Source organism: Abrus precatorius, unplaced genomic scaffold, assembly GCF_003935025.1.
Source record: "Abrus precatorius isolate BTA unplaced genomic scaffold, Abrus_2018 Scaffold3, whole genome shotgun sequence".
Taxonomy (NCBI): Eukaryota; Viridiplantae; Streptophyta; class Magnoliopsida; order Fabales; family Fabaceae; genus Abrus; species Abrus precatorius.
The window spans coordinates 8145759-8166953 of NW_020874373.1; the positions used below are offsets into that span (position 1 = coordinate 8145759).

At 31.4% G+C, this 21195-nt stretch overlaps 1 protein-coding gene across 1 annotated transcript; it reads left to right on the plus strand.

Annotated features, from left to right (window-relative positions):
• The first annotated feature begins 6656 nt into the window (after positions 1-6656).
• On the plus strand, positions 6657-9624 carry LOC113863776 (subtilisin-like protease SBT1.5). Its single transcript, XM_027497474.1, has one exon. It carries the CDS (start codon positions 6912-6914, stop codon positions 9225-9227), a length of 2316 nt encoding a protein of 771 aa, XP_027353275.1. The 5' UTR covers positions 6657-6911; the 3' UTR covers positions 9228-9624.
• Positions 9625-21195: the final 11571 nt, after the last annotated feature.

Consider the following 21195-nt stretch of genomic DNA (forward strand, 5'->3'; position numbering starts at 1 on the left):
TTGTATATGACTAAAAGCCTCGCCAACAAGCTTCGTCTCAAGGAGCGATTATATACGTTCCGTATGATAGAAGGTACTCCCATTCAATCTCATCTTGATGAGTTTAATTCTATTATTATGGATCTACAAAATATCGATATTAAAATCGATGATGAAGATAAAGCTATTTTGTTGGTTGTCTCTTTACCTTCTACCTACAAACACTTCAAAGAAATTATGTTGTATGGTAATAATGACACCTTATCCTTTGAAGATGTTAAATCTAATTTATTATCCAAAGAAAAATTTGATCTTGAAATTCATTCTGAGGACAAGGGTGAGGGTCTAAGTGTTAGAGGTAGAACTCAAGTCAAAGGGAGTACTAGTCACAAAAAGAGTAGATCCAAATCTAGGGGACGAAAATCCAACACTACCTGTCGTTATTGCAAAAAATATGGGCATGATATTTCTGATTGTTTTATCTTAAAGAAAAAAGAAGAAAATAAACAAAAGAAAGAAAAAGGTAAACAACCTGTTGAAGCTGCTAATATTAAGACTGATTCTGATGGAGATGTTATGGCATCTGTTGTCTCTTCTGACAAGAGAAGTAAAAATAAGTGGCTTCTTGACTCTGCATGCACATACCACATGTGTGCTTATAGGGATCTATTTACCACTTTTGAACCAATTAATGGTGGTACTATCTTAATGGCTAATGATACCCAATGCAAAGTTGAAGGAATAGGTACTATTCAGATCAAGGCTCATGATGGTGTTGTCAGGACTCTGACTAATGTTCGCTTTATTCCTGAATTAAAGCGGAATCTTATCTCTCTTGGCACCCTTAAATCTCTTGGGTGCAAGTTTTCATCTGAAGGTGGAGTCCTAAAGGTATCAAAAGGTGTCCTTGTTTTGTTGAAAGGTAACCGAGTTGGTACTTTATATTTCTTGCAAGGTTCTGTTGTGACAGGTTCAGCAGTTGTATCTTCTTCTATGCTTGATAATGATGTCACCAAATTATGGCACATGCGCCTGGGCCATATGAGTGAAAAAGACATGCATCTTTTGAGCAAGCAAGGTCTCCTTGGTAATCAAGGTATCGGTAAGTTGGAGTTTTGTGAACATTGTGTCTTTGGGAAACAGAAAAAAGTAAGTTTCTCTACTGCAACTCACCGTACAAAGGGTATTCTTGATTATATTCATTCTGATCTCTGGGGGCTTTCTAAAGTTCCCTCTTATGGAGGACGCCGTTATATGATGACTATTATTGATGATTTTTCTCGCAAAGTTTGGGTTTATTTTCTCAGGTATAAAAATGAGACCTTCCCCACTTTTAAGAAGTGGAAAACTCTTGTTGAAACCCAGACAGGAAGAAAAATCAAGAAGCTCAGAACGGATAATGGATTGGAGTTCTGTGACGGTGAATTTAATGAGTTCTGCGCAAATCATGGAATGGCTAGACATAAAACCATTCCAAGAACACCCCAGCAAAATGGTGTTGCAGAACGAATGAACAGGACTCTACTTGAGAGAGCTCGTTGTATGCTCTCAAATGCTGGGTTATGGCATCGACGTAAATTTTGGGCCGAGGCAGTATCAACTGCTTGTTACTTGGTCAATCGTTCTCCACACTCGTCACTTAATTTCAAAATTCTAGAAGAAATTTGGTTAGGTAATCCTGTTAATTATTCCAATTTGAGAATCTTTGGATGTCCTGCTTATGCACATGTCAATGATGGCAAATTAGCTCCAAGAGCTGTCAAGTGCATATTTCTTGGTTATGCATATGAATCTAAAGGATATCGTTTATGGAATCCTAAGTCACAAAAATTAATTCTCAGTAGAGATGTGACTTTTAATGAGGATGCTTTATTATCCTCTGGAAAACAAACTTCTGTGATTTCTTCTACTAGTACTAATAATCTGCAGGGTACTAGCGAGAAGGTGGAGTTGGAGTTGAAATCTACAATTCCTAATGTTGATGTTCCATCTTCTTCTATCAATAAGTCTAGCGCTGATATTTGTGGTAATGATGATGTTGATGAGATTACCACTTCTCCAATTCAGCTGCAGGAATAGGAGTATTCCATTGCTCAAAATAGACCAAGAAGGATGATTACTAAGCCAGCTAGATATGCAAATTATGCTTATGATGATAATTTAATTGCATATGCATTATCTGTTGCACAAGAAATAAATAATGACATTGAACCAGCCAGTTATACTGAGGCTGTTTCTTGTGCTGATTCTTCAAAATGGCTAGTGGCTATGAATGAAGAAATTGAAAGTCTTCATAAGAATGGTACTTGGAGTTTAACATAACTTCCCAAGGGCAAACGGCCTTTGAAATGCAAATGGGTCTATAAGAAGAAAGACAGCATTCCCGGGGTTGAAGATCCTAGATGCAAGGCACGATTGGTTGTTAAAGGCTTCAGCCAAAAAGAAGGTGTTGACTTTAATGAAATTTTCTCACCTGTTGTTCGTCATACCTCCATACGTGTTTTGCTTGCTTTTGTTGCTTTATTTGACTTGGAATTGGAGCAACTTGATGTTAAGACAGCTTTTCTGCATGGAGAGCTGGAAGAGGAAATTTATATGGAGCAACCTGAGGGATTTATTGTTCCTGGTAAGGGGCATCTTGTCTGCCGATTGAAGAAATCTTTATATGGACTCAAACAAGCTCCGAGACAATGGTATAAAAGGTTTGATTCCTTTATGATTGGGCAAGGTTATTGCAGAAGTCAATATGACAACTGTATTTATTTTCAAAAACTTCCTGATGAATCTTACATATACTTGTTACTATATGTTGATGATATGTTAATTGCATCACGTGATAAGTCTCTGATCAGAAAATTAAAAACTCAACTCAATAATGAGTTTGAGATGAAAGAATTGGGTGCAGCTCAGAAGATTCTTGGTATGGAGATTTGCAGGGATCGTCAAGCTGGTAAATTGTTCCTATCTCAACAAAAATACGTTGAGAAAGTGCTTGACAGGTTTAATATGTCTAATTGCAAACCTGTTTCTACTCCACTTGCTGCACATTTCAAGTTATCACCTGACCTTTGTCCTAAGACAGAGGAAGACATGGAGCGTATGTCACGCGTTCCTTATGCTAGTGCTGTTAGCAGTCTTATGTATGCTATGGTATGCACTAGACCTGATTTAGCATATGCCGTTAGCATGGTGAGTCGGCATATGCATAATCCTGGAAAGGATCATTAGAGTGCTGTAAAATGGATTTTTCGGTATCTCAAAGGTACTTCTGATATTGGCTTGGTATTCGATAGAAATCATGCAACAACTGAAGTTACAGGTTTTGTTGATTCGGATAATGGTGGCGATCTTGACAAAAGAAGATCTCTTTCTAGTTACATATTTACTCTCTGTAACTATGCTATTAGTTGGAAAACTCAGCTTCAGTCTCTTCCATCATTATCTACGACTGAAGCTGAATATGTTGCAGCGACAGAGGGTGTGAAAGAGGCTCTTTGGCTTAAAGCCTCTTCCAAAGGCCAAGTTCCAGCATTGCTTGGACTTGGTTGGTCTCTACAGCACTTGAACGCCCTTTGGGGTTTAAACAACGTCGAGCAATTTATCAAAACTGATCCAAGGTGGAGATTGTTAGTAGGTGGCTCAGTTTGTCAAATTTTGTAGGCAGCAACTTTGTTTTTTTTTTCAACTTTGTAGGCACCGGCATTCAAAATCTGTAGGCATTGAATTTTGCATTTGGTAGGCACCGAATTGCTATAGTAATTGTTGAAAAACTTTACAAAATTTTGTCTATAAATACCCAGTGTAAGAATGAATGAAGAACATACGAAAATCGATCATTCACTGATCAGAAGAAGAAGTTTGAGAGTGTTATTTTGTAACTCTTATTCCATTCTGAGAGAGTATTTATTGAGAGAAAAAATAGAGTGATTTATTACTCTTTGTTCTCATAATTTTAGAGGACTTTTTGTACTCTCCCTTTTACATAGTAGAATTATTTTGCTCGTCGTTGTCCGTGAGTTTTTTCTCCGATTTGGAGTTTTTCCCACGTTAAAATTTTATCTCTATTATTCTCTTACTTCTCTTTATTTCCAATTAAATTCGATCCAGTCTTCCGCATTGAGTTGATACCCCAACAAAGGGCAAATCCAATGTCCTTATTCAATCTGCACTTACAAAACTAAATCAAACCAGCCCTCCAGAGTTTTGCTTCCTTCAAACTTGTAACCTATGCAATAAGCAGCTCAACAAGACAAAGATATCTATAAATTATTATTTTTCCCAAGAGAACACTAATTGCATCGTGATTCATGTGTGGTGGATGATTTCGTACCAAAGGTGGACATATCTAGTGAACGTAAATAGAAAGTGACAAAATTAGTCCTACATTAAGAATAATATTTGCTGCCCCTTTTTACATCATGGATAATTTTGGTGCTGCGCAGGGGTGATCAAGGTTTCTGCAGCACGGAATGCCGGAACAGGCAAATAGTTTTGGATGAGATGAGAGAGCACACTCAAGAGAGCTCTACCAAGCAAATGCTAATGGTAGTGTCTTACAGACATTGCTGGAATGATGCTACTCTAGAGACTCGCCTGATCCTCGAGGATCTCAGAAGGCGAAGACTTTATCAGTCTAAGAGAAATCCTCGTAATCAAAACCATTGGGCAATAGTTTCATAGCTCAATTTCCTTTTTATCAAATCCCTTAAATTAAGTAAAATTTATGAAGGATAACCTATTATATAGTTTTTTTTCTTTGCAATATATATGCAGAGAAAATCTTATAACTATTTTTTTTCCTTTTTATTTTTATAGTAAGTTGTGAAACATGCCATTTAAACTCAGTGATGAGTATCACATCACCTTCTCGGCCCACCATTGTATCCCTTGTCACATACAGAGAGACCCATCCCATTACTACGTGAACATGCCATTCACTTCGATATGATGTATCACTTGATATTTTGTCCTCAATAATACCACTTATAATTCAAAGAAAAATGTTTTTCTTTACATACATTACTTTTTTATTTAAGATTTTTTTAATATTTATGTATGAAAAATATAAAAATTTATTATATAATTTTAATTTTAAATATTTAACAATAGAACTGTAATTCCAAAAATCTCTCTCTCACAACTACATAATTTGGAAGGTAATTGCATCTAAATTCTACTAAGCTTTAAGTAGAATTTGTGTATTAACCACTCATTTTTCAATTAATTTGTACATAAAAAAAATGTTGGGTACAATGTTTTAATCTTTTAATTATAAATGCTATGCTTGCTTACATCTCTTTAGTCTTCAACAACTACACATCTATTACAATATTCAAGGGAAAAGATGAAGTAAATTTTTTTTACTATTTGTAGGTTTTTTCTTTTATTTTTTAAGCTTGCAAGTTATAACTTATAGTAGCAGTGCTGAGGGCTTACTTGATGGGTACAAACCCATTGTTGGGTTCCATTTTATCTTAATCGAACCTTCATCAACGCGAAGTTACAATTTGGTAAATATTCAACCAACAAAATAATTAAAACAAAGATCGTTGCCCCTTTCATTTGGATGTCTGGCAATGAGTATGAACCCGTTTATATGTATATGTAGTGCAAGTCATGCCCCTACATGATTTTCATAATGTTTATCTCTTGAAATCAAGGACAATAATAATGCTACTAATGACCGTTTGAAATGGTTATTCAAAATATTCTATGCATATCACTAAAAATAAAGACGAATTATTACGTTTGGACGTGAAACGTTCTGAAGAATAAATAATCAGTCTCAGTTATGCATAAGGCCCGATTGGTTTCGAATCCAAAATCTATTTCTTTTACTTTGTAAAAACTCGATTAATCTTGCCTCCTAAATTGAGATTTGTCTAGTAAACTCTGTTTTGTAAAAAAACCCCAACAGAAACATATTCTATTTAGCAGTGAATGAATGTGAACAGCAATAAAAAAAAAGATAAATAATGAGATTAAAAGGGATAAAAACAAAATAAATAATTATGTTGTAAAAAGTACACTTTGAAATAATATAACTCGTTGGATGTACTCAGCTTATTTAAAAAATATATTTATAAGAATGAGGTTATATACATAAAAACAATGAATAGTTCATTTAGAAATAAAAGGACTTGATTGTATATACATATGTAAGACGAATTACGATATATACCATGGAAATGAGTTAGAATGAAGTAATTGTGATGGTAAGTTCAAAATGGGATCATTTGCAGTTCAAAATGAAAGCTGCAAGTCGTGTAGTTTGCAATGTGTCGGTAAGCACTCATGTATGCTGATTTTTATGGATCATAATGTTGGGGGAAGGAAGAAAACTAATAATGGTTTGATATATGTCTACACGAACAGAAATGAAAACAAAGGTAGGTAGATGAAAACAAAAACTAGGCTTCAGAGAAGACTCGTCCACGTCATGACAAACGGAGAGCACGGATCCGAAAAAGAATGCTGGTTAGATTATTATAATGTAATGGGCATATTGGACAAATATGAATGTTAAGAAATAAGGTAATTTATGTATATTATTCGATAGTGTTAGTCAATTATGTTGAATTATGAGAAGGGGCGGTACAAATAGAACATGTGCTATCCTGTCACTAAAGTCTAAAAGGCTAATCTGCCCCCCTCTACTGTCTTTTATAATTAATTGAGTGAGTTGCAACAGCCAATAGTGCAAATCTGTGTCAATGCCCAAACACGAGCTCCCTCACACTCTCTCACACAGACACAGTGTATAGTAGTTTATGGAGATGCCTACAAAAAATGTGAACCGAAAATAGAAAAGAAATGATGTACTTTTGAAATGGACGACCAAGACCACTAGACATCACTCCACTACACAACACACACCTTCACGTTCCTACTCATTTTTACTCTCACTCACAAACTCACTCTCTTCAATTTCAATGGCTTCACCTCCCTCCCACATGATTATCATTATGTTGTTGTTGCTGACAACAGCCTCAGGGTGGGATGAAAAGAAAACATTCATAGTGCAAGTTGAGGAAGAAGCAAAACCTTCCATTTTTCCAACGCAGAGGCACTGGTACGAGTCTTCACTCCACGACTCGGCTTCCATTATTCACACCTACCAAACGGTATTTCACGGTTTCTCTGCAAAGCTGTCACTTTTGGAGGCGCAGAGGCTGCAATTGCTCTCGCATGTCGTAAGCGTGATTCCGGAGCAGGTGAGGCAGCTCCACACCACGCGCTCCCCTCAGTTCTTGGGCCTCAAGACCGCCGACAGAGCCGGCTTGCTCAAGGAGACCGATTTCGGGTCGGATCTCGTAATTGGAGTCCTCGATACTGGCATTTGCCCCGAAAGACAGAGCTTCAACGACCGCGATCTTGGTCCCCTCCCCCCCAAGTGGAAGGGCCAGTGCGTCGCCGGTAAAGACTTTCCGGCCACCTCCTGCAACCGTAAGCTCATCGGAGCCCGCTACTTCTGCGCCGGCTATGAGGCCACTAACGGCAAGATGAACGACACCTTGGAGTACCGTTCTCCCAGAGACTCCGACGGTCACGGAACACACACGGCTTCCATCGCCGCCGGCAGGTACGTCTTTCCGGCGTCCACCATGGGCTACGCCAAAGGAATGGCCGCCGGGATGGCTCCCAAGGCTCGCCTCGCCGTCTACAAGGTCTGCTGGAACGCCGGCTGCTACGACTCCGACATCCTCGCCGCATTCGACGCCGCAGTCGCCGACGGCGTCGACGTCGTGTCACTCAGCGTCGGGGGCGTAGTGGTGCCCTACCATCTCGACGTGATCGCCGTGGGGGCCTTCGGAGCCTCTCAGGCCGGCGTCTTCGTCTCCGCCTCGGCCGGAAACGGCGGTCCCGGCGGCCTGACGGTGACGAATGTGGCACCCTGGGTGACCACCGTTGGCGCAGGAACCATAGACAGAGATTTCCCGGCCGATGTGATGCTGGGGAATGGCAAGTTGATACGCGGGGCGAGCGTGTATGGTGGACCGGGTCTGAGTCCAGGTCGGATGTACCCGCTGCACTACGCGGGTTCTGAAAGTGGGGGTGACGGTTACTCCTCGTCCCTTTGCTTGGAAGACTCGCTGGATCGGAAGCTGGTGAAGGGGAAGATTGTTGTGTGTGACAGAGGCGGAAATTCAAGAGCTGCAAAAGGGGAAGTGGTGAAGAAGGCAGGGGGAGTTGGGATGGTTTTGGCGAATGGAGTGTTCGACGGTGAGGGTTTGGTGGCTGATTGCCACGTGCTTCCCGGCACGTCGGTGGGTGCGAGCGGCGGCGATGAGATTCGGAAGTACATCTCTTTGGCTTCACATTCAAGGTCACCCCCAACTGCCACTATCCTATTCAAGGGTACGAGGCTTGGTATTAGGCCCGCCCCCAAGGTTGCTTCCTTTTCTGCCAGAGGCCCCAACCCTGTCTCTCCTGAGATTTTGAAGCCCGATGTTATTGCTCCTGGGTTGAACATTCTTGCTGCTTGGCCCGATAGAGTTTCCCCTTCTGGGCTTTCTTCAGATGAGCGTAGGACTGAGTTTAACATACTGTCTGGTACTTCCATGGCTTGTCCTCACGTTTCTGGTTTGGCTGCTCTGTTGAAAGCCGCCCACTCCGATTGGAGTCCTGCTGCTATTAGATCCGCTCTCATCACCACTGCTTACACTGTTGATAATGGTGATGGGGGAGGCCCGTTGTTGGACGAGTCCACTGGGAATGTGTCCTCCGTATTCGATTACGGGGCTGGGCATGTTCATCCAGAGAAGGCCATCAACCCTGGCTTGATTTATGACATCTCTCCCTACGATTATGTCCATTTCTTGTGCAATTCTAATTATACTGCCACCAATATTCGTGCCATCACCAGGAAGTCTGCGGATTGCAGTGGGGCAAAGAGGGCTGGTCACGCAGCCAATCTCAATTACCCCTCTTTATCTGCTCTTTTCCCACAGTATGGAAACCAAAACTTGTCTACACACTTCATTAGAACTGTCACTAACGTTGGATACCCAAAGTCCGTCTACAGAGTCACCGTTACACCACCTGCGGGGACGGTGGTGACGGTGGAGCCAGACACCCTGTCTTTCAGAAGGTTGGGTCAGAAATTGAACTTTCTGGTTAGGGTCCAAGCAAGGGCAGTTAAGCTTTCCCCTGGAAGTTCGGCCTTCAAGAGCGGTTCCATAGTTTGGTCTGATGGCAACCACACTGTGACCAGTCCCTTGGTTGTCACAATGCAGCAACCTCTCTAATGCTCTCGCCTGTGCCCTTTTCTGTATAAATTATTAAATTTGGACTTTTGCACTTTTTTCCTTCTTAGGACTCTTACAAAGTTGAAGTAGCTCTGCTCTCCATGCATAATAGTGAAAGCGTTTCTGAAGGATATCCCTTTCCTCAACCTGCTGCATTGTACGAAGGTATATACTGCTTGTTGTAGAAAGAAAATGCTGCGTTAAGAGGAGGAGCGGCATAGTGGAAAGATTCCCATCTTTATACTTTGTTTAGTCAAAGATTTGGTAAGCCGAACACCTGTGCACGGAGACGCTAATGTTTTTTTACATATTATGGATCTCTCTCTGTAGGCCATGCCAAGTTAACCGGATCGTCAACCAACAACTTCACGTCGTGATAAATAGAAACAAGACAATTTCCCATTAATATGTGGGGTTCTCCTTGCTGCGTAATATCAAATTCCCATATTGCCCCCAATTCCTTGCAATTCCATTGTATTTTATTTAATTAAATTATGAGGGAAGTAAACTAAACTACAGTTAGGATGCTAATACAACTCGTTAGCTATACTGTTCTCAGAGGCAAGATGCTCAAACTAATGCTACGATTTTTTATTGGAAGATGTTGATTAATTTGGGAATTACCAAGTCCATTGCTTCTTATTTGGTTACCCTCATTGTCATGCCATTCGTAGGGGGCTTTTGACCAGGCCTTTGATATCACCATCGTCATTGTTTCTGACGGTACAGCTACAAATCATCCTGTCACGTAAAAAAATTCCCAAATAATTCAGATTCTAAAGATAGGCACTCAATAATTCTTGATGGCCTTGCTCTAATTAAGACGATATATGCAAACATTGCAAGAGACCAAGACAGAATGAACAGTTATGCAAACGGATTATATTTTAGTGTGTGCAAAGGATCAATTAGGTAAAAGAACTGTTATTATACTGTATATTCTGAGAGAGATTTTCGTAGGCCCAAGAAAATGAGGAAGATGAACAAGGACAAAAGGTGAGTTGGACACGGTACGAGTCCATGAAGATTGTTTTAATAAATACATATCAGCGTGTGCAATACTTTACGGGCTTTAATATACAAAAAAAGGGCTGGGCTTGACAAATATAGAAAATTGAACGGCTTTCTAGGCCCACAACTTATTCCATTCTACCTTAATAATTATATGTTGAACAAGATGAAGTCTGGGGAAAAAAACATAAGGATGATAAAGATATAATAAATTTGAAAGTTTTAGATTTTCGCTTTTCCCAATAGCAGTTAATGATTAAGTAAAAGAATATTAACATATTTTTTTTATAGGATTTCTGGTTTTATCATTTTTAAGCTAATACATAAGTTATCATCAAGATGAATTCAGTCATGGTTTTTTTATCCACGAACTGTTCCTGTAATGGAAGCATAAAATATATGACTTTGCTTCTCTTTAAAAACAAAATGAAGTCTTTTTATACCAACTTAAAGTATCTTTTTGATATTTGACACACTGATTTTCTTTTTATTATTATTTAAAAGGATTGACATCACATTGGGATTTGCATTACATATAATATTAAAATTCATATTTAATTATTGCTTATTTGACCGTGATTTAATTATAATTGAATTAATAAATCATAATTTTATACATTTATTAATTCATTTAATTTTAAAAATATTGAATAGAATGATTTTTTTCATTAATTACTCTCTCTTGTTGTTATATTCTTGTAACTAACAATGTAAATAATAAAATAATAATCTTATCACACCATTAAAGTATATATTTTCTCTAGGTTTTTTTTTATGAATATATTTAATTTCACGGTTAGATAAGTATAGGTTCACGTTTAATTACGCTATTAGCTGTAGTTTATTCAAATATGTCCTATTTTTATTTGTTGTATTCTTCTCATCTTTTATGAACACTATAATGCTATAGCGTCCTTCCAAATTTTCATAAATCAGCAATCCTTGGCTAACCATACAAATAATAAATTCAGCCTCGTCCGAAAGTGTTTCAGAATAGTCCATCCATTTGCTGTACGTAAGGTGTAGGAAAAGATCGTGATTTGTGCAAATAAAATATTTGAATAATATAGACTCTATATCGTGACATAGAATAATAACTTTATTAAAATCATATGAAGAGTGATTACTTAATAAAACAAAATTTTAAAAAAATAGCGTTAATGAGAAAATGTTATGAAAACTAAGCTCGCACCAAGTGATGACCCGACCTCAAGCACGACTTGAAAAGCATTTAACAATTAGAGAAAAAAAAATTATCCAAAAGAAATTTATATTTACATAATGAAAAAGGACAAAAAAGCTATAATAAGACTGATATTTATCTGTATGGTATTCTTCAAACTTGTCATTATGTCTTTTTTTTCATTGTATATATAGGAAAACACATCATACACGTAATTCATCATATCCTGGCCATGATTTGTTGTCTTTCCTGTTTCTCAAACATGATTCGAAAGTGACAGATTCATATCTCTCCCATTGCATGTCAAGTAGCTCTTGCCTTCTCTCTCAAGTCAGGGTCGTGCATGCTAAGGTTTTTTAGACGAGTTGCTCTAATGAAGTACCCGCAAGCTCGTGCACAACAACGACAACGTACTCACAAGTTCACAACGATGCCCAGCAAATCTTGTAGCAATGGACTTGTCTTTAACAACGGTTGGAAAGTTTTGTGGTGGCATAAGTTGGTACCGAAAAAGAACACAACTCAGCACAAGTTCTGTGAAAGCATGTAGTGATGTTGACGGAGGTGCGCTCTCGAGGCTATGCGATTGCAGGCTCTATTTTAGTCTTTTAGCATGTGAAGTTAAAGGTCCACTAAATCCGTAAAACTCATTAGAATAAGTATTATAATAAAACAATAAGTAATAAAATAAAATAAAAAGATAAATCACCTAAACTATAAGATAAATAAACTTTCTAGGCCATATAAATGCGCACCGGACGATTTTGATTAAGATATATCAGATTCTACGAATCAGGCAAATAGAACTCAACTATGCATCTCTCTCAATTATATATTCTAAATCGTCTACACTAATAATTCACCTTTTTTTTTAAATAATAATTTTAATAAATAACCAAATATAATACTTAAACTAAAAGTTAAGTTAATAATTTTCCTTATATCTATTTCTTAGAGCCCATATATACCTCCAAAATAAACAACTTTCAATACTAAAAAAAAAATCTTGAACTTAAAAAAATTAAGTAAATACTTAAAATTATAGTCATTTTATTTCTCTTTTCATACATAACAAAAAATGGAAAAGAGTTTTCAAAGATTTAACGTCTGCATGATAAATATGTTCCTTTCTCTCCTATTCACTTCCAAAACCAAAGCTTTCAATACTTTTACCGGGGACTACATTGCAAATAATCACATTTAGGGCCTGTTTATTTTATGATTAAAAATAATAAATTTTACATTTTTTAATAAATATATAGTTTAAACTAATCTATATACACATTTTAATTGCATTTAATAGCATATAATTATTTTTTCCAAATTTAAATGAAATAAATATTCATGCATTGAGCTGATAAATCATATCGTAAATAATAATTTTTATCCACATATTTTTTCAATATTATGTCTAATGGTTCAAAATTAATTCCATCAGTGTTTCAGTGAAATATCTTATCTGACATCTTATGGGTATATACATTCGTTGATGATGAGAGATAAAAAGAAAATAGATAAATAAATAAACATGATGTATAATAAAAAAAATTATGAATCTTTACTTTATGTTTAGATGGCTTGAAAATATGAGGAGAGAAATGTTATGAAATGGTTTTAAGGGAAAATTCATTCAGATTTTGTTTGAATGAAGGGTAAAACAGGAAAATAAACAAATAACAGAATAAAAAAAATGTTATTTAGATAGGTAAAAGTAAAAAAGCAAGAAGTAACAAAAATCTCTTCTTTTATTTGAACAAGTAAAAATAATAAAAAGTAAATAAATTATATAACTTTTATAATAATAAAAATTTAAAACTTTTATTATAGCATTTTCCCTTTTTGTCTATTTTAAATTTTCCTTAACAATAAAGTAAATTAAAATGAAAAAGAGCTACATTTACAATTCCACCACCTCACTACTCTACTGGTAGTATCCATTTGACCAGCAAACATAAAAGAAATTTACTGTCATTAAATACACTTAGTAGTTTATGTAAACTGATCTCATTAATTAATCTTTTATGGTAAATGAAGTTACGTCAATGAAACGCGTCTCTAAACAGAATCTTACATGACATGACACATTGGTTGCCATCACTTTCATCACAACGTGTTAAATCGGACATCATGTTCACTATACACAGGCCAAGAGTGACCCAACAGTAACAAGAGTTGGTCCAAACCTTCATTAGCATTTAAAAGACACACATGGAGAAGTTCAACGCATCTAGTTAAGGTCGAATCTAGACCCAGTCACTCCTCTTGGATTTTTCTGTAATAATTACATCAATGTTGCCATTGCAAAGCATACATTTAAAATCCCATAATTCGGAAGTCCCATATCGCTCATGAATGGATAATCCAAAAGGCATTTAAATAGAAAATTGTTTAAGCACATCGTAGCTGCTCGTCAGATTTGTAGTTAGACTTAACAAATTGGTTTTTGTAAATAATATAATTTGTCATTATTTTTTTCTCACTTTTTTAATAATTTTCTCTAATTTGCCTTATATTTTGTATTCCTTACCCAAAATTCTAGCTATTTTTTCTATTACTGATGCTAAGATGCAAAATTGTTTTTAATAATTATTAAAAAGTTAGAGTATCAATAATTTCACATATATTGTTGTTATTTGGCATCTTGGAGGGAGTCTGCATTATTGGACGTGTCTTCTCCAGCCTTTAAGTTTCTACTATTATGCTCAAGTTAAGGTAGGTGTACGTAAGTTCATAAAGGATAATGGAATATTACATGTTTATTTAGTATTTATTCTGATACATATTGGATTAGTATGATCTTATGATATATGATTAAAGTATCTTCTCTACTTATTCAGAAGATTATTTTATATTATTACAAGAGAGCAAACAAATATAGATAATAGAGTGACCCGATAGAGAAGAGGGATAGTTAGATTAATTATCCTAAACTCTAGTCCACAACATATATTTTCATAATTAATTTTATTTCCATAGCGATCCTTTAGTTATTTAATTTAAAAAAAAATATTTTGGGTAATTGTGTTTTATTTTAACATTTTATTTATTAAGGCTCTATTTAGTAATGCAAATTTATATTTAATACAGAGTTTATAATTTTTAAAAGTTATAATATTTGAAAATTTTGTTGAAGTAATATTAAACTTATAATCTTTAATAATTCTATCTCATATTTATTTTTTTAATAACTTATACATGTGTACAAATTTTAATTTTAATTTAATTATAATATTATATTAATATAATAGTATACGTCATTTTAAATTATTTAATACGTTTTACCTAGTTTTACTAAATAATTCTAATTGGTTTATTTATTTATAAATATATAAATTTTCAGTTATAAATAATAAACTTTTAGTTAATTTATTAGTTATAAGTTTTTGATTCAAGTATAATCAATAAAAACTCATTTGAGTGGTTAAAATTCTCTAAAGGTTGTTTGAGAAGGAGGGTTTTTAGAGGGGAGACATAAATTTATATTTAAAAAATATATATTTAAAATTAATATTTTTTAAAAATAAAAGATACAAATTAATATATTAACAAAAAATTTAATGTATTAACAATGTATTTGTCATCATAAATAATATATAATTTTTTTAATTTAAAATTGAAAATTAAGTCTTTCCCTCCCTTCCTCTCCAAAAATTCCCTCCCAAACATACCCTAAAAAATATTATGTAATTTTAAGAACATGTATAATTTCTTTAATTTTAAAAATATTTGTAAATTTAACTATTAATTTAAAAAATATTTTTAACTGATATATTTTTAAAATAGTTCTATATGTTTTAAGATCATTATATAGTCTGGATCAAGGTATAAGTTGTAAAATACAGTTCTGTATGCAACTCAAAAATTTAACTAGATTGAACCAAAATCTATTTGAAAGAGTTGCATCGACCACTTAATGACAGGGGAGTTTTAGGGGGAAAAAAAAGGAGATGGCATTTTTTTAAATTTTAAATTAAAATAATTATATATTTATTAAATTTATGTCAATGTATTAATTTATATATTTGATTTTAAATCAATATTAATTTTAAATATATTTATTTAAAATATATAATCCCAAACAACCCTTAAATGACTAATCTAACATATAACTAAAAGTGGGTATAAATTTCCGTTTAACAAAGATATATATATTTTTTAATCGTGAGTGTTGAAAGTTTTTGATAGAACCGTTCAACAACTAAAATATTTCAACCTGCTTTTACAACTTGTGGTCCTTAAATTACTAGAACTGATCACATCTATGTATTTAAATAATCATGCATAAACTTAATGTTACTCATTATGATCTTTATTAATTTATATTTATATTTTTTAACATATTTTCAAATACACACGTAATTAATGAATTTAAACTGTTTAAAGCTACCCAGAGCTACAAATTATAATAAACACGTTAACAAGTATTCGACACAACCATCACGAAGTTGGAAGTCACTTTAGACGAGCAATGGACGTTGCCACCAAACATCTTCTAGTGGGTTTGCAATAGCTATTACGATTTCAAATGGACGACTATTCTTGTTCTTTACGAGACACTCCAAGATTAGTTGATTGCTCTATTTCTTAATCATTCAAACTATTGGCTCCAATTGTATTTTCTAAATTCTTGACACGTAGCAAAACAATTTATGTTGGTTGAAAAGTATTATTAATTTTGAAAAATAAATAAAAGGAATTATCTTAATTCTTTATAATCAAGCTAAAAAACATAAACGAGAGGGTATCTTTAACCTGAAAGGATCTAGTTGCTAAAGGGACACCATTTCTATAAATTTTTAACAATGAATTTAAACAATTTTAGTAAAAAATGATAATTTTTTTTATAATGTAGACAATGACAGTCTATGTAAAAGTCAAGTTATTAATCAAGGGTTGTATCATAAATATATATGATATCAACTATGATGAAAACTTCATAATAACTTTTTTTTTTCTTTATTTTGCAAGGTTTGTTTTGTTATGTATTCATGATTTCAATTCACATTATTCTGTCTCTTATTTTTTATTATTTGAGATAAAACAATTTAGCACATGAAACGAAAGTCTAAAATCACACACACACACATAGCACAAGAGAAGATTATTCACAACATAATAGAGCGAGTTTCTTAATAGAACTTTTTATTTGACACACTCGAGCACTAGACCTTTATATAACATATTTGTATATCTGCATTAGATTAATACATATATACTTACACATATAAAAACATACATAGCTTGCTCATTTACTTAATTGAGTATTTGGCAATAAAATTCACTGTTAATTCAGCTTTTTAAAGTACCAAATATATTATTATAATATTAAAAAATAATTTCAGTTTTTAAAATTAATTTTAAATAATTAATAATAAAAAATGTTAAAAATATATCTTTTACAATTTTATAATTATATTATAATTAACATGCTTTAATACAAAATTATAATTTTAAATACTTAAATCTAACTTTAAAGACTGATAATCTTAGACTAACCAAAAAAAAAAAAAAAAAACTCTTCACTTTTTTCAATAATAATTGTACTAACCAAATTAAAATCCTATCAAATTTTTTGAAAAAATAGCATTTATAAATCAATATTCGTTTTATAAAAAAATTTATTAAAAATAATAATAATTTAAATATACTCACATTTTTAACCCCGGTTTATTTTCTATTTATCATTATAATAAATCAATTTTTTTTTTCGGTTACTCGCTTATAGACCATCTTCTCAATTATAAAATAGCTAATCAATTTATAAATAAACTTGCTAATATGAGATGTAACTAATAAGTAAAGATTATGGTTTATGATCAACCACTGGCTCAACGAGAAATGTTATTGCGATAAAATGTGTTAAGAGTTTGTATTCTTATAGTTACTTTTGTCTATTTTTTTTCTTCTTTAAGCATTAAGTTAAATCCCTACTAATTATAAAAAAAAAAACATTATAACTTATTTTTTAAAAATAAATAATTTCGTATAAATCATTCACTTCACAACGCCTTTTATGTTTCTTTTCCAGCCCCCTTTTTTTATATTAGCTTTTTATAATGTTTTATATTTTTACCAAACGACAATGCCTATTTCTTCAATAATTTGATGTATTCGAAAAACAAAGGTTAAAAACTAAGAAATAAGAAAGTATTTTATAATAGTATATTTATTTTTAAAATAATTATTCACGAAATTGCCTTCTTTAACATATTTACATATATAAGAAGAAAAATATTAATATGTTTTTAACATGCTTTTATTTATTAAATAAAATTTATTAAAAATAAAAATAAAAAACTTATATAATTTTAGTAAATTTCTACTAATAATAAATAATTTTTTAAAAATGTGTTATCAGCATTTTTTATACATATATAAATTACAGAATGTGAAAAAAATATATACATTAGGTGTAAAGAAAAATAGTTTGATTTTAAAAACATTATGAATATAAAATTATTTATATTATTAACTTATTATTGTAAAAATATATTTTAGAATAGTTATTATAAAAGTTAACTATTCTCATCACGTGCAAAAAAAATTAATTAAATAATATTATGAAAAATTATATCCGTTTAAATTCATAAATGCATCTTGCACAAAAAAAAAATATTAATATCAAAATTATAAAATATATCACAAAATAAAAAAAAACTTGTTATTTTTATATACAAGATGAATATTTATGAAGATAAATAATGTATAGTTTAGTATTACTTTTAACCTTATAGCAATAAATATTCATGCCATACAAAAGATTGAAAACATGATATCTGTATTATATTGTATATCATATATATTATATTTTAAATATGTTTATTTATATAAAATAATTATATGAAAAAAGTTATCTAACAAGGTATTTTTATTCTTTGTAAGCAATAATGCGACGCCCCGCAAGTACACTGAGAACTGATTGAGTCCATAGTGCTGCTTAAAAACACTGGTTTTAAGTAGATTTGTTTTCCTTGTAGGACTTGCTGCCACCTCAGATGTATCATCATCGCGCATAGTATTGTTGTCGTTTTGTTCAGTCTTTATCTTTCTCGCTATCATTCTCCCAGTCTTTAGGGGCGTCGCATATTCTGGTACATGCACCCACTGTAACTTTGCCACATCTATTAAATCACTTATTTAATAATTATTATTATGTTATAGATCCACAGAAATTAAGTTATTTCCCAAACACTTACAGAAATTCCTTTATTCAATACTTTTTTTGCAACAATAAACTTTATCATTTTATTCAATAAATAAAATTATATATTTATCTATATTATAATTTCAATAAATTAATTATACATAAATATAACTTAATCTTCGCTTTATACGTATATAATTTTATTAAATAATTTAAAATAAATTAGTCTTTGTTAATAGCTTTTTTAAAATATAAATTAAATTATATATTTTTAGTTTGTACTAAAATATATTAACTTTTCTTGTTTAAGGTTTTCTTCAAAAACAATTTTTATTTTATAATATTTATACTTTAATAGTTCGTGAAAAATTATTAATAGAAATTATATCTTGGTTAATAAATTGTAAGTATTGTGTATAAATATGGATTTAGTTACTCAACAAGCATAGTATAAAGATTAAATTATTATCCAAGTTAGTATGGGAATGGATAATATTCTAACATGTGTAAACTGATAGTATACATCACTGTTTTATAATAATGAAATTATTTGTTAACACTGTACTCTGTCTTAATTTACTTGTTATTTTGTGAAAATTATTTTATTTTACTTGTCTGTTCTATCATTTTAATGAAGAATTGTTTTGTTTTAACTAAATATATTCTTTACAATTAAAGATGACACGGGTGGTTAGGGTAGGAAAAATGATAATTTTATTAGAATTTGATTGTGAGTTTGATCTTACATTTTACATTATGAAAAAAATTGACTTGAAATTATATTTATTGTCTAAAAAATTTTAGTAATTTAAACTAATGATTTTGTTGTTTATATATTATTTAATTTATTAATAGGAGATTTTTATTATTTAATATAGTCTTATAAATTCAATTATTTTTAACTATTATAACTTACATTTTAATTTAAAACATAAATCTGTAATTTACGTTTAAATCTCAATCACATGTTTTACTATTATTAATATTTTTATTTTATGGGCTTATAGTCTTTTTCTTTAGTCCTTTAAATGTCATGTTACAGGTCTTTTATTTTAGCCTTATATATAAAAGTTAGAGCATTTTTTTGGGTCATTTTTTGGGTTTGATATTTTATATTTTGATCAAAATTCTAATATCATATTAAAATTTGAGTATAGACTTAATAAGAAATATATGAGTGAGGAAGCTTAAATTTAAATAATTCATTTATTTTAAAAAAATTAAAAAATTTAAACTTATAACCTTTTTGTTCATGTTACAGAATAAATGAATTGTTTTAAAAAGTATTTTTAAATATTTAAATTGTACAATGAACGTATTGAAAATTTTTTAAATATTTTTTATTCAATGCCCGTTAATACATATTATTAAAATTAATCACCAAAACTAAAAGAAGTTTCGTGTATTTGAGTTGATTTTTTTTACATATTAAAAAATTATGTATTAATTTACTCAAAGAAAGCTTAAAAAATTATGCATTTATGTTTTGATTTTGCTGCATAAAAAACTTTATTGAATAAGCTTAAAAGTAATAATTTTCTTATTATAAATTTATGCTTGGATTAATTGAAAAAATGATAATCAATTAAATATTTTCCTATACTAATAAATTATATCTTTAAATAATAAGCATAATGATTGTTCATATAAAATAGAATTTATATTTAGATATGTCAAGTGAGAAATAATTTGAAATTAAATTATTATGTATGAATTATATAAAATAATTATTTTTACATTATAATATTAGAAATATAAAATTTTGTGTAATAGTTAATTGTATATTAAAACAATTAATTATTAAAGATAAAATAAAAAATAAACAGAAAGTAAAGTATATCTTATAATAAACGATGCTGGAATACTTGTTTATTCCATTTTTTTCCCCTTTCCTTTACTATTGAAATAATCGAGACTCAGTGTCTCTTGTACCAAAATCCTAAATACAAATAAATAGTAATTTTCAAACCTTTAAAAAATAGCATTAATCCAAAAAACACGGTGTGATCTATTTTCAGATTCACATCTAAATACACGCTAAACTAGTTATTTAAAAATAAATAAATAAATTTAAAAATTTAAAAATAAATAAATTATTATTTTTAAATTTAAAATAAATAAAAATTTAATCACCTACAGTAAAAAAGTATAATCAACATTTAGTAAAGTATAATTAAAATAGATTATTTTAAAATCAATTTTTGTTTAACATATATAAACATAATTTTATATATAATTAATTATTTGTAATTAATCATTAAAATGATTTTTTTATTTAATAATTTTTCATCAATCTAAACACAAACTTAACGCGATAGTAGAATTTTGAGCTCTGATCATTTGTCTGTTTGGTAGTGTAATCGGAAGTTAAAAAATTAAAATCCAGCATGAATACAATTTATCAATTAATTTAAAATCTATTTTTCCGGATAATGAATCAGGTGATCTATTTGAAGGAAGCCAGCTGGGGCAAGGGCATAATAGTAACAACACACTCTTCTTCATTTACCGACATCCAATTCTGAGTGAGAGAGAGAAAACAAAATACATATAATAATTATAATAATAATAATAATAATAATGTTATTGGCAGGACAAACTTAAAAAAGAAAAAAGAAAAGGCATAGTTT

Coding starts and splice junctions, on each gene's coding strand:
- LOC113863776 (XM_027497474.1), top strand. CDS start 6,912: ATGGCTTCACCTCCCTCCCACATGATTATCATTATGTTGTTGTTGCTG.